Raw genomic sequence first — 14,255 nt, 5'->3', positions numbered from 1 at the left:
ATTTTAGTTCCTGGGAAACTTCTGAGGTGATTTTCAGATAATTTTGAAGAAATTGCCGATGATTAGTAACTGCTGAGAATTGCTAGTTTCATGTTAAGAAGTCGAACACCATTTCTCATGGTGGAACTTGACTCTTCCCTAGGTAAATGCATACCTGTTCCTTGAATCCTCCTCTCAAGAGGGTTTATTAAAACTCCTATTTACATGTACCAGAAAGATTCAAATGATTGTTAGTTTGTCACTATGGACACGAGTTGAGGAATGGAGGCCCAATATTTTCTGGTGAGGAACTTTAATTCCTTACCTCAAGGGTCTGGGGGTCAAAAGCAGGCCTGCTGGGGAGGAGAGCCACATGTTGAGGGGTCAGGGGAAGGGGGCAAGTGTGCAGACTTGTCTTAACCATCACAAAGTTTGTACCGCTGTATTAGTACTTCTTTGTGGGGTGGGGGTGCAGGGCACAGTACCCCCAACCCCCACCCCTCAGGGTGCCAGGGACATTTGAGTGTCCAGAGACCTTATTGGTTGTCCCATCTGGGGGAAGGAATGCTGCTGGCACCTAGTGGTAGAGGCCAGGAACGCTGCTCAGCATCCCACAATGCACAGGATGGCCCCCAGGAAATTTATCCGGCCCAGAATGTCAGCAGTGCTGATGATGAGAACCCCTGCCCTGTTACCCATCAACACCCCAGTCAGCCTGCTGAGAGTGCTGCTGGCAGGAGATGTCTTGGAATTCGGTAGCGTGCTATGAGGAAAGAAAAAATACCTTGCTCCTGACATTTTCTAGGACCTGAAAAAGAAAGTGGGGCCATGTTAATTCACTTGTACTCATGCTATTTCTGGAGTCCTTAGTTTACACTGTAAATGACTTCACTCTCCTTTGCTTCATTAGAACCTGTACCTAACAGTTCTCCCTGGTGTTTGTATTTTACTGCTAGACACTTCACTTGCTTGAGGAAGAACTCTGTCATGCACAGAAGGTTTAAAGCAGAAAGCAGTGGCAGATATTGTCCATAGGTCTCCTGTAATGTCTTCATAGCCAAAAGCATTCACCCAATGTGTAATCTGAATTTCTTTTCTCAGCAGAGGAACCCAATGAACCCATTTCCTTTTGTTCTGGCCTCAGTAGAATCTGGTTTATCTGGAAGGAAGAACAGTAAATATTTATAATTAATTGCTTTAGAATATTCGATCACTTGTGTGTTCATCTTGGCACCAGTTTCAAGAACCACTGCCATTCACTGTTTCACCTGCTGCTGTTCATCTTCTTGGCCTTCTTTTTAAAGCTAGGTCAAACAGTTGTGTGATTCACCAGTTTGTAACAATGCAGTGTTCCCTCATGCTCTCCAGAGAGCCAGCCATGTGAATCTGGCTTGAGCGGGGCCACAGTGTTTTGTCACATACCCACTGGCCTTTACTTTCCATGGCCTGAATATTTCCTGACTGAATGGGTTTTCAGGTCACAGAACACATTCATGAGCATCGCTGGATTTACAAGGGTTTTGGCACGACACACACAAGGGCTACATGAGTTCCACGTTAGTCACTTAGCACCGAACGTGGCATTAGTCTTCCGAGGCAGAAATAAACAGAATTGCCTAAGCAACAAGCTGCTGTCGAATTTGTTAGCAACAAGCTTTGTGATCAGACAATGGCATTGTGTTCACGTGAGCAGGCGACATTCAAGTAGAACACGAGAATATTCTTCTCAGCCCTGCAGCTGGGTTTTAGATGAAGGTTTATTCTCTTTATTACTTTTTTTTTTTTTTTTTTTTTTGGAATTTGCTTCTAGTTTTTGTGCTTTTAGAAAGGCTTTTATGCTTTCTTAAGAGAAGAGTTTGGTTGTTGATAAATGTGTGTCGATTCCTTTCTATGTGTGGCTCTTTATTAGCCCATCTTAACCCCAAATTAAAACTCCGCTCTAGATTTATTTTATAAAAGGCAATTATTTTGTTCCCAAACTTTAGAATATTTTAATATATCTAAGATTTGGATTTTAAATATCTATGTTATAAAAATGAAAAATTTTTTCTGAAAAATTAGCTGTTCCAATCCATGTTATTTCGTTTGGTTACCCACAGAAAACATCCTAGTTTGTGATAGACTAATTCGGAGGCAGACTTACATTCACCTTTATTTTCCCACTAAGGGAACTCTGGAAATACCATTTTTTTCTTCTTTAGATTGTCATAATTATTATTATTAACCTTGGGTTAATTAATTCTTTGGTCAGGACCTATTAGTTAAGTATAGGACAAGTTAAAAAATTATTATTAAAGTCGAAAGCATTTCCTTGGTGCTCATACAGAAAAGTCATCCTATAATATCTGTCAGACCCTCTGGAACAAGGAAATCTGTTGATCTGAAGTCAGCTTATTACCCTTTGTGCTAAGTGCTGAAAAAATATGCTTCTGAAAGATAAAATGTTTTGTGGTACTCATCTAAGCTTTTTCAGTGAATTTGTTCAGCCTGCTCGGGTATTGTTTTAGGGTTTGCACAAATTGACTAAGTGGGACATGAGAGAGGTAATGATCATTCTAGGGATTGGAGGACTCCAGAAGAGTTCTAGAAAACATTACAAAGTGTTCTATAAAACATTTTCAGGGGCACCAAGAAGCAGAATCCAGCTTCCTTTATTACGGGTACTTCCAATCTGAGCCGACCACATTATGACTCCCTTTCAGAAGGTGTGATCTGTCTGCCTAGGTATATTTATATTTATCTAGTGGTCACCTAGCCCCCGAACATTGCCTGAAACAATCTCACTGTTTCTGTAGTGAGCTTGCTCTTCTCCTTTCCATAGAGGATTTCCCACTTCCCCACTTTCTGCAGGCCTCTGACACTTGCCCTTTTTACTTATCTCACTGTAAGCAGATAACCTCACTCACTACTTCAGGGGAATGGAGACCATATGAGGAGAATGGCCCCCGCTTCCAACCACCAGCCTTCAAACTTGGGTTTGTAGGTGTGCCCATCTCTTCTGCCTTCTGTGTTACTGTGGTGGAGGAGGTGGCCTTTTCCCAGAGCCCTCTATTTACCTGTCTTCTGGATGCCACTCCCCATCATCACTTGGCTTTCTCTCTGAGTTGATTCCTTCTCATCAGCAATAAAACCAGCTCATCTCTCTCCCACTAAAAAAAAAAAAAAAGAAAAAAAGAAAAGAAAAGAAAAAGAAAAAGAAGCCTTCCCTCAATCCCAGTCCTGCTTCTACGTTGTGTATGCCAAGCCAGTCCATTATCCACAGGGAGATGACTAAATACTTAGTCATTTTTGAAAATCAATATTGTATAAACTTTTTGCTTTTACTTGAAATTATATAATGCTCACATAAGGAAACATATCACTGTAAATGCTTTTGAACTAAATCTTAAAAACTTCTTGCTAAGATCGATAACTCCTAAGTGGAACCGTCAGAATTCTGATTCTAGATGTTAAAGAAAATGCTCCACCGTATTTAACATGGTGATTGCTAGTGATTGACAATAACAGGTTTGGTGGAGAGAAGGGGCAGAAACAATGTTGTCAGAGTAAAGTGAAGAATGGGAGATGAGGATACTCTGTTTCTCTCCTTTAGAGCCCAAGTTCTAGAGAAGGCCAATACCTGAAACATAGTAAGCACTTAGCGAAATATTAGCTCTATGCTTGTTGACCTCTCAGGAATGCTTGACACAGCTCATTCACCCATTCAACAAATATTCAATGAATTCCCACTGTGTTGCCAGGCACTGCTGTAGGTGCTGGAGACACAATAGTGTGTAAATAAACAAAATGCTGACCTTGATGAGGACCTACTTACAGGATAAATAAGTCGAATATAAGTGTGGTGATAGGTTCTATGGACAAAGTAAAGCAGAGAGGGAGAAAGGCAGGGTTGTAGGCTGGGGTTGCTATTAGAAATAGGGTGCCTGGGAGGGCTCCCCCGAGATCTGAACTGAGGATCTGAAGGAGGTGAGGAAATGAGCCTTGCAGATCCCGGGGGCAGGGGGTGCCGTGAGGGGGTGAAAGGGCCTTGCTGAGGGAAGGCATGAAAAAGCCCTGAGCAGGGAGCCACCCAGTGTGTTTTGGAAGCTGGTCACCAAAGACCATGTATTATGTGAAATGTCCAGAATAGGCAAATTTCTAGAGAAAACCCCATAAAAATTCCCAGGGCTGAGAGGTTTGGTGACTGCTAATGGGTACCTGGCTTCTTCCGAGGGTGATGAAAATCTTCAAAAAAAGTGATTGCGGTGATGGCAGCACGGTCTGTAAATATACTAAAAGCAGCTAAACTGTACACTTTAAATAAGGAGAATCATATAGTCTGTGAAGTGTATCTCAATAAAGCTTTTATTTAAAAAAGGCAAGAGCCTGTAAGGAAACTGGTGTAATTACTATGGAGAGCTGGGGAGGATGAGGCTGGAGTGTGTAGGGCCTCTGTGCCCTCTTTTAAAGCCTTTCCCTGCGGGTGAAATGGTATGGGGCAGGGTTTTGAGCAGGGGAATGATGTGACTGGGTTGATACGTTACATAGGTTAGCCTCGGCTGCCATGCTAACTGAAGGGGAGGCAAAGCCGAAGATATGGTGACCATTAGGAGGCTGTGCAGCACCACACAGGAGATTCTGTTTTCCCTGTGTTGCTGAAATTTCTTCTTTGGATTCTCTGTAAACCATATACTCACGTTCATCTTCTATCTCTCCTTTACCTTCTCCTTTGCTGGCTTTTCTTCTTCTTTCTCACTATTAAATGTAGGGTTGACTTAGATTCTGTACTGGGACCATTTTGTCTTCTCTGGGTTGTCTCACCTCCTCCTGTGACTTGAGTTGTCATCAACTGCTGAATACTTGTCAACTCCACACCTTCCATCTCCACTCAGGGAGCCAAATGCCCTCAAACTCTGTTCTCTTGTTCTTTTGTTGTGCTACAAAAACCATCCCAAAAGGCAGTGTCTTAAACAATATAATTTCTTCTGTACACAAGTTGGCAGTTTGAGCAGGTTTGGCAGGGATGACTCTTCTCTGCTTGACTGCAGCTGGATGCCTCCCCTTCTAGATGATATATGAACATGGTGCCAAGTTGGTGCTGAATGTGAGCCGAGGCTCCAGCCAGGGCTATGGTCTGGGGGGCCTCTCTATGTGGATCTCTCCATTGACTGCTTAGGCCTCCACAAGCACAGAGGCCTCCTGGCTGGAGGCTTAGGGCTTAGGGCTCTAAGCGCATGACGATCTAACTTTAGAAGTCATGGCATTGCTTCCTCTGTAATCACAAACCCACCCTGTGTTCAAGAAAATGGAACATATACCCTATTTCTCAGAGGGAGGTTGTCAAAATAACACTGACTGAAAAGAGCAGGTGGGATGAGAGATCTCGTGAGCACCTTTGGCAAATATCATCTGCCACATGGTCTGTGGTTGGATTTAAGATCTTTCATAATCGTGCTTTTTCTATAATGTTCCCTGGTTCATAAGTGGCCCCACCACCTCCATGGTTGCTCATGGCAGAAACTTGGGAGTGTCTTTGATACCTTTGTTTTCTTTACAGTCCTCAGCTGCCTGTCCTCTCCTGTCTGGTCAGTCACAGAGTCCTGTTCTCTTAAAAAATCATTCTCAGATCCTTCCAGTCCCCTCTCCTGCCATTGCCATGACCCTGGTTTAGGCACCTGCTTCCTCGGTTACTGCAGTGGTCTTCAGCTGGTTTGCCTTCTTACGGTCTTTTGCCTTCCAATTTTTTTTTTTTTAATCCTTCCTGTATAATCTTTAAAAATACAAATCCAGGGCGCCTGGGTGGCTCAGTTGGTTAAGCCTCTGCCTTCGGCTCAGGTCATGATCTCAGGGTCTTGGGATCAAGTCCCGCATAGGGCTCTCTGCTCAGCAGGGAGCCTGCTTCCCTCTATCTCTCTCTCTCTGCCTGCCTCTCCATCTACTTGTGATCTCTCTTTGTCAAATAAATAAATAAAATCTTAAAAAAAAATACAAATCCATTTATGACATACTCCTGCTTAAAAACCCATTAGGCGCTGCTCAGTGCTATTGAGCTAAAGACCGAAGTTGTTTCTATGGACTAAACAGACGAAACAGCTTTGTGTCTTCTGGCCCCTGCCTCCTCCACATTTACTTTGGATCCCTAGCTCCCCCTTGCATCTGCTGCACTGGCTCTTCCAAGCCCTCCCAGGCTCTCTCCTTCCTGCCTCAAGGCTTTCACTTTCACACCTGCTGCTCTCCCTGGGCGCCACATTCCACTGCTTCATTTCATTTGAGTGTAATTTGCTCAGGGAAACCTGGGTCAGGAGCACTGGTCAAGCAGCTCAAGGATACCTGCACATTTTCTCTGTAACCCATATGCGCTCGTAATTGCTGTTGCTATCTTTGGGTATCTGCCTTGCTAGGCTATAAGTTCCATGAGATCTAACAGTTCGTCTCGGGTCCCAAATGCCTAGCCAGTGCCTGACACACAGTGAGCACTCCATGCTTAGGAATGTCTCTGCATACATGATACATGCATATATTTAAATACACATATGCACATGTACATTGATTGTGAGTGTAAGTGTATAGATGAGGTGTTTTTTTTTTTAAATGTTTCATGCCTGAGTAGGATTTTTCAGTGGTATATTTAGAAATTAATGATACTTCTATTTGAGAGTATATATGTCTATATGTGTGTTTAGCATGAATTCTCTTCTTTAGTACCCACTGTTCAAAATATACCACATCAGACACCAGTCTCGTTCAGAGTTGTTACGTTCCCCTTTTTATACCTTGTCCTCTGACTGGGTCCTGTCCGTCCATCCCATTCAAGGTAAAGAAACTGCTGCAATGAAAGCTGATCTCCTAAGGGCCAGGAATATGAAAAGGTACATTAACCAACTGACTGTGGCAAAGAAGCAGTGTGAGAAGAGAATCCGAATCCTGGGAGGCCCTGCCTATGACCAGCAAGACGAGGGGGCCTTGGATGAGGGAGAAGGGCCTCAAAGCCAGAAGGTAGAGCTTTGTGGTTTCTGTTTTGACCATTTCATGTTCGTTATAAACACTCATGTAATCTCCTATCTGGTCTTTTAACTTTCTGGTATTTAACATAGGACATACATTCCAAAACAGAGACTCACACGTTTGCTCACAAAGATCTGTATTACTTGGTGTCCTTGACTTCTGTGAATGGTAACAGGTAGGATAGGTAGGCATGGGGTGTGTGTGTGTGTGTGTGTGTGTACATGCACACGTGTGTTTTCCTAACTCACAAACCCTGAAGCACGCACTTACATTTATAAGGGCCCAATCGAATTATCCACTACCAGTTGGATAGAACTAACCACCTATGGACTAGAAGGCATCTTGTAAATAATTTTACTTAGCTCTCACCACAATTCAGTGAAATTTGAATTTCTTGATATTTCCATTCTACAGGTGAAGAAACAGAGTTGGTTTAAGTGAATTACCTAGGGCCAGGTGGGAAGAGTCAAAATTAGATAAAAACCTAGATCTAGTTGCTTCACAGTCTGAGTGCTTTCTCACTAAGCCATACTATGTCAGCGATTGTTTCAACAACAAAACTTTGGACTGTCTGATACTGGGTCTTCAAATCATGGAGCTTAGGAAAGTGTCCTAACCCTACCTCAGTACTGTTCTTACTCTCAAGGACCCAAGCTTGTCTTCCAAGACCCAGAGAATGCTAGGGTTGAAGGAAACAGCAGCAGCACTCCCTGAGGAGCTTGTTTGTACCACTTGGGAACAAGACTTCAAGGCAATCTCCAAACCTCTCTTTTATAACATGGCACTTAGTCACAAAGAGGCTACCATCACTATAATTTGACTGGTACAGCCTCTGACCTCACCTGTTTGGGTTTTTAGTCTCTTGATCTTTTCTTACTCAGTTCTTGGTTTGACTTCAGATGCCTATCTGTGACTTTTACCTTCCTTCTCATTCCAGAGATGAACTTTGACCTTTTTCTTGTTCGTGGCCCAGTCACCATTAGATCCTCTTCAGGATAGTTTATGCTTGACCTTGGACCAACTAACACAAGCCAGAGTTTTTCTTCTGCAACATCTTGGACAAGTGGCACAAATGCAGCCCCGAGTAGCTCTTATTTTATGGAAGGGTCTCCCCTTACCGCTGGAGATATGTTTGTTTTGCTCTTAGTAAATAAACATTTCTACAATTTTGGCTTTGTGGTCCAAAGTGAAAATCTTGCCTTTTGGTGAATGTTGGAGAGAGAGTGGAATTGGCAGGTTGAATATTGTCCTTCTTTCCCTTTCTCCTCAGCCTCGGGACTCTTAGATAGATTCCTAGCCACGTTTGTCACAGAAAAAGTTCTCTTCTTGTGTCCCGTATATTCATTCATTCATTCATTCATTCATTCAACAGACATTTATTGAGGGTCCACATTCTCTCAGTTATAGTGCAAGGTATTAGAATACAAAAGGTATAAGATGGAGTCCCTGAGGGTTTCTGGGGGGTTGTGGGGTAGGGCTGGGGGTGGCTAGGGTGATGGACTTTGGGGAGGGTATGTGCTATGGTGAGTGCTATAAATTGTGTAAGACTGATGATTAACAGACCTGTACCCCTGAAGCAATAATACAATATATATTAATAAAATAAAAAAAGAAGTCCTATACAGTTATGAAATAGAAAGGTAAGTGATCCAATGGAGATTAGAGATTTATATATCTAGAAGGCCCATCTAATAGTTTGCCACCTAGTCAAAAGATGATGTGGTTTTAGATCTTACAGTAGAAGAAAACCTTGAGAAACGTAAAAGAAGATCATTTTAGGAGAACTGAATGTGATGTTAGTACATGTTATCCAGCAGTATTTACTAGAAGTAGACTTAATCTGGTTTTATCTCCATTTTGACTTGTTTCTCCAGATATTTAGGAAAAGAGCAACCTATTACTGTTGCAACAGTTTAATCTCAGTAAATTTATTTCCTTAGGCTTCAGGCTGAAAGCCTTAGATAATGTTGCAGAATTCTCATGTTCATGCTGCAGTGTTTTCTTCCCAATGTTCACTTTTTTTCCCCACATAGGAATGAAATTATATGGTATTTGTCTTTCTCTGACTTATTTCATTTAGTGTAATACTCTGTAGCATTATCCGTGTCCTTACAAATGGCAAGATTTCACTCTTTTTTATGGCTGGATAATATTCCATTACACACTCGTGTGCTTGCGTACACTTCTTTACCCATTCATTAGTCAGTGGCCACTTGGAGGGGGCTTCCATATCTTGGCTATTGTCAGTAATGCTGCTATAAACATCAGAGTGCATGTATCTCTCTGAATTCGTGTTCTTGTATTCTTAGGGTAAATACCCAGTAGTGCAATTGTTGGATTCTAAGGTAATTCTATTTTTAACTTTTTGAGCAACAGTGCACTAGGGTTCTTTTTTCTCCACATCCTCACCAACAACACCCGTTGTTTCTTGTGTTTTTGATTTTAGCCAATCTGACAGGTGTGAGATGATCTCTCACTGTAGTTATGATTTGCATTTCCCTGATAATAATTGATGATAAGCATCTTTTCATGTGTCTGTCGGCCATCTGGATGTCTTCTTTGGAGAAACATCTTCATGTCTTCTGTTTGTTTTTTAATTGGATCATTTGCTTTTTGGTGTTGGGTGGTTTCGGGGTGAATATTGAGCCACCCTTACAACCCAGGAGAAAAATCCCATTTGATCATGGTGAATGATTTTTTTAAAAATGTATTGTTGAATTCAAAGCTAGTATTTTGTTGAGAATTTTTCCATCAGTGTTCATCGGGATATTGGCCCGTGGCTCTCCTTTTAAGTGGTGTCTTTATCTGATTTTGGTGTCAGAGTAATGCGGCCTCATAGAATGAATTTGGAAGTTTTTCTTCTTTTATTTTTTGGAATAGTTTGAGAAGAATAGGTATTAATTTTTTAAGTGTTTGGTAGAATTCACTTGTGAAGACAACAGGCCCTGGACTTTTGTTTTGTTTTAGTTGATTACTGATTGAATCTCTTTGCTGGTTATTGGCCTGTTTAAATTTTCTAATTTGTTTTGGTAGTTTATAGGAATTTATCCATTTCTTCTAGGTTGTCTAATGGCACGTATTTTTTCATAATATTCCCTTGTAAATATTTGTATTTCTGTGATATTGGTTGTTATTTCTCCTTTCTCATTTGTGATTTTGAGTCCTTTTTCTTTATTTCTTGTGAAGTCTAGTTAGAGGTTTGCCAATTTTACTGATTTTTTTCTCAAAGGACCATGTCCTGGTTTTATTATTCTATTCCATTGCTTTTGTTTGGTTTTGGTTTTTGTTTTAGATTATGTATCACTTATTTCTGTTCTAGTCTTATTTCACTCTTTCTTCTAGGTTTAGGTTTCATTTGTTGTTCTTTTTCTAGGTTCTTTAGGTGTAAGTTTAGGTTATTTATTTGTGATTTTTCTTGCTTTTTGAGGTAGGCCTGTATTGCTATATATTTCCTCTTAGAACTGCTTTTGCTGCATCCCAAGGTTTTGGGCTGTTGTATTTTTATTTTCATTTATTTCTATATAATTTTTAAAATTTCTTCTTTGATTTCCTGGTTGACTCATCCATTGTTTAGCAGCATATTATTTAACCTCCATGTAATTTTGGTCTTTACAGATTTTTTCTTGTGGTTGATTTCTAGTTATAGCATTAGCATTTAGCATAACATTGTGGTAAGTAAAGATGCATGATATAACTTTGATTTTTTAAAATTTATTTATTGAAACTTGTTTTGAGGCCTAACATGTGATCTGTTCTGAAGAATGTTCCATGTGCTCCCGAAAAGAATGTGTATTCTTTTGGTCTAGGAGGAAATGTTCTAAATATATGTTTATTATACATTTATTATATATATATATATATATATATATATATATATATATATATATGGATATTATATATCCATTGCTGGTCCAATGTGTCATCAAATGTGTCATCAAAGCCATTGTTTCTTCGTTGATTTTATGATTAGATGATCTGTCCATTGATATAAGGAGGGAGTTAAAGTCCCCTGCTCTTAGTGCATTATTATCATCATAAAGTTCCTTTATATTTGTTATTAACTGTTTTATGTATTTGGGTCCTCCCATGTGGGATGCACTAGATATTTACAATTGTATCTTCTTTTTGGTTTGTCCCATTTATCATTTATTATATAGTGTCCTTCTTTGTCTCTGCTTAGAGTCTTTGTTTTAAAGTCCATTTGTCCGATATAATTATAAGTAGAATATATTATTACTCCAACTTTCTTTTGACATTCTTTTGCATGGTAGCTGTTCTTCTGTGCCCTCACTTTTATTCTGCAGGTGTCTTTTTTTTTTTAAAGTAGGCTCCATGCTCAGTGTGGAGCCCATTGTGGGGCTTTAACTCACAACCCTGAGATCAGGGCCTGAGCTGAAATCAAGAGTTTGATGTTCAACTGGGTGAGCCACTCAGGCGCCCCTCCATCTGCAGGTGTCTTTAGGTCTAAAATGAGTCTCATATAGGCAACATATGGATGGGTCTTATTTTTTTATCCTTTCTGTCTTTTGATGGGAGTGTGTAGTCCATTTACATTCAAAGTAATTATTGATAGATACATATTTATTGTCACTTTATTTCTTTTGTGGTTGTCTCTAAAGATTTTCTCTGGTCTTTTCTTGTTTTTCTCTTTTTCATGGTTTGGTGATTTTCCTTAGTGATGTATTTGGATTTCTTTCTCTTTATTCTTTGCATATTTATTAGTGGTTTTTGATATATGGTTATCATTAGGTTTGTATATAATCTCTTCTGCATATAATAGTCTATATTAAATTCATGGTCATTTAAGTTGAACCCATTTTTTATTTCTCTCCTCCCCATGTTCTAGGTATATGTTATCATATTTTACATCCTTTTGTGAGTTCCTTGACTGATTTTATACTTATATACTCATTTTTACTGCTTTGATGTTTCTTACCTATGTACTATAATTTTTGGTCTCTCATTTATACTCACAATTTCCCCTCTAATATTTCTTGGAGGGCTGGGTTAGTGGTCATGAACTCCTTTAGTTTTTGTTTGTCTGGGAAATTCCTTATATCTCCTATTCTGAATGATAGCCTTGCTGGATAAAGTATTCTTGGCTGCAGATTTCCTACTCAGCACTTTGAATATGTCCTGCCACTCTCTTCTGGCTCAGAAAGTTTCTCTAAAAAAGTCCCTGATAGCCTTATGGGGTTTAACTGTCTTCTTTTGTCTTACTGCTTTTAAACTTTTTTCTTTATCGTGTGTTTTGCCAGTTTAATTACAGTATGTCTTGATGTGGATCTGGTTTTGTTGATTTTGTTGGGGATTCTCTGTGCCTCCTCGATCTGGATATCTGTTTCCTTCCCCACATTCAGGAAGTTTTCAGGTATTATTTCTTCACATAAATTTTTTGCCCCTTTTTCTCTTTCTTCTTCTGGGACACCTGTAATATAAATATTACTACATTTGATGGAGTCACTGAGTTCCCTATTCTCATTTTGCATAATTCATTTTTTTTCTCTTTTATTCACCTTGGTTACTTTCCATCACTCTGTCTTCTAGGTCATTAATTTGTTCCTCTGCTTCTTCCAGCCTGCTGTTCATTCCTACAAGCATGTTTCCCATTTTGTTTATTGAGCCCTTTGTCTCTGCTTTGTTATTCCTTATCTCTGTGTAAGACATGTAAGACACTCATCTTTCACTCTTTTCTCAAGTCCAGTGAGTATGCTTATAATCATTGCTTTAAATACTCCTTAAGACATGTTACTGATATCTGTTTCACTTCGCTGTCTGGCTGTGACCTTGTCCAGTTCTTTCATTTGGGATAAATTTCTTATTTTAAAAAAGATTTTACTTATTTATTAATAAAGACAAAGAGAGAGAGACAGTGTGTGTGTGTGTGTGTGTGTGTGTGTGTGCGCGCGCGCGCACTCGCACGAGAGGAGGGGCAGATGGAGAGAGAAGACTCCCTTTTGAGCAGGGAGCCCAACATGGGGCTCAAACCCAAGACCCTGAGATCATGACCTAAGCCGAAGGCAGATGCTTAACTGACTGAGCCACCCAGGCGCCCTCATTTGGGATAAGTTTTTGTCTTCTCATTTTGTCTACATCTCTGCCTGTTTCTCCTGTTCTTGAGGGTAATGACCTTCTGAAGAATAGGTGTTATAATGTCCTACCATGTAGTATCCTTGTTTCCCAAGCCTGGTGATTCTGGGACTGTCTCCAGTATGTGGTGTGTATATTCTGCTCTTCTATCCTGGCTGCTTTATCCTTCAGGCCAGTTATCTGGAGAGGCTCTCTTTGGCTGTCGTGGGCAGTGTTTGGTCCCTGCACTGAATGTGGCACATTTTAACCAGATGTGCTCAGTCTGCTTGTGAAGTGAGACCTATCACCACTGCCAGCAGAACTACAAAACTCCTGAGTCGGGACACGTGTGAGCAAGTGTTTGGGCTGGTCTTCTTGGGGAGGGGGCCTGCCATGCTGGGACTGAGGCAAACATGACTGTGAGGGACAGTTCCACTGGAGCACAAACACAGGGGGTGCTTGGTATCAGCAAGTTAGGTAGTGAGTGTGAGCATAGTGTTGTTTCCTGCAGGTGGCCCTGTACTTATGCTGAGGGGTGGGGGAAGAAGATGAATATGGCCAGTTCCTTTGTTCCTAGAGTAGTCTCTCCATGAACACTGCCTCTCTGGGATATCTTCTGAAAGGAGTGAATAACCTCCCCACTGTGTGCCCTAGGTGCTCTTCAGATCTCTGTTTCCATTTTGTATGTCTGCAGGTTGTTTGCTGGCCTTCTCTCCAAGAGTAGCACAGTTCCTTCCAGGCTCTAAGAACTCCAGGCTTTAGGCCCCACTGGTTGCCAGAAGGCACGAAATTTGAAATTTGGCCCCTCTTACTTTCTAAACCAGTTACTGTGGGAATTTGTTTCCCCCGTGTTCCCCCATCTCCATCCTTGTCTGTGACCCTGGCTGCATCTTCACCGCAGCACCAGGATCCATCAGCTCTCCTGAGCCACATGTCTGTATTTCCCACTTTTTTAATGTGGCTTTTTCTCTACCTTAAGTTGTGGAGTTTGTTCTGCCTGTATTCAGGTCAGTTTGGGGGGCATTTAGGGTGATTTGGTAGTTATCTAGTTTTGTTTGTGGGTCAGGGTGAGCTTGGGATCTTCCAAACCACTGTCTAAGATCAGTTTTCATATCAACTTATATTTGATCCGAGACCCATCCAAAATGAGCACCCATCCAGTGTAGCTCAGGACTCTGTGCTTGAATATGAAAAGATGCCCTGACTTTTTGTTTCTGCTGGAG

The 14,255-nt window shown here is 40.8% G+C and overlaps 1 protein-coding gene across 2 annotated transcripts in view; it reads left to right on the top strand.

Moving 5' to 3' along the window:
- Window positions 1-14,255, top strand: part of SNX25 (sorting nexin 25) — a 128,542-nt gene that overhangs the window by 75,737 nt on the left and 38,550 nt on the right. For both annotated transcript variants that reach the window (XM_059155829.1, XM_059155830.1), the window contains exon 7: window positions 6,773-6,954. In XM_059155829.1, the coding sequence (XP_059011812.1) occupies window positions 6,773-6,954 (182 nt within the window). The remainder of the gene's footprint in view (window positions 1-6,772; window positions 6,955-14,255) is intronic.

This window comes from Mustela lutreola, chromosome 18 (assembly GCF_030435805.1).
Source record: "Mustela lutreola isolate mMusLut2 chromosome 18, mMusLut2.pri, whole genome shotgun sequence".
NCBI lineage: Eukaryota > Metazoa > Chordata > Mammalia > Carnivora > Mustelidae > Mustela > Mustela lutreola.
Note: the sequence above shows the minus strand (reverse complement) of the source record. Positions and strands in the feature narration are given on the sequence as shown.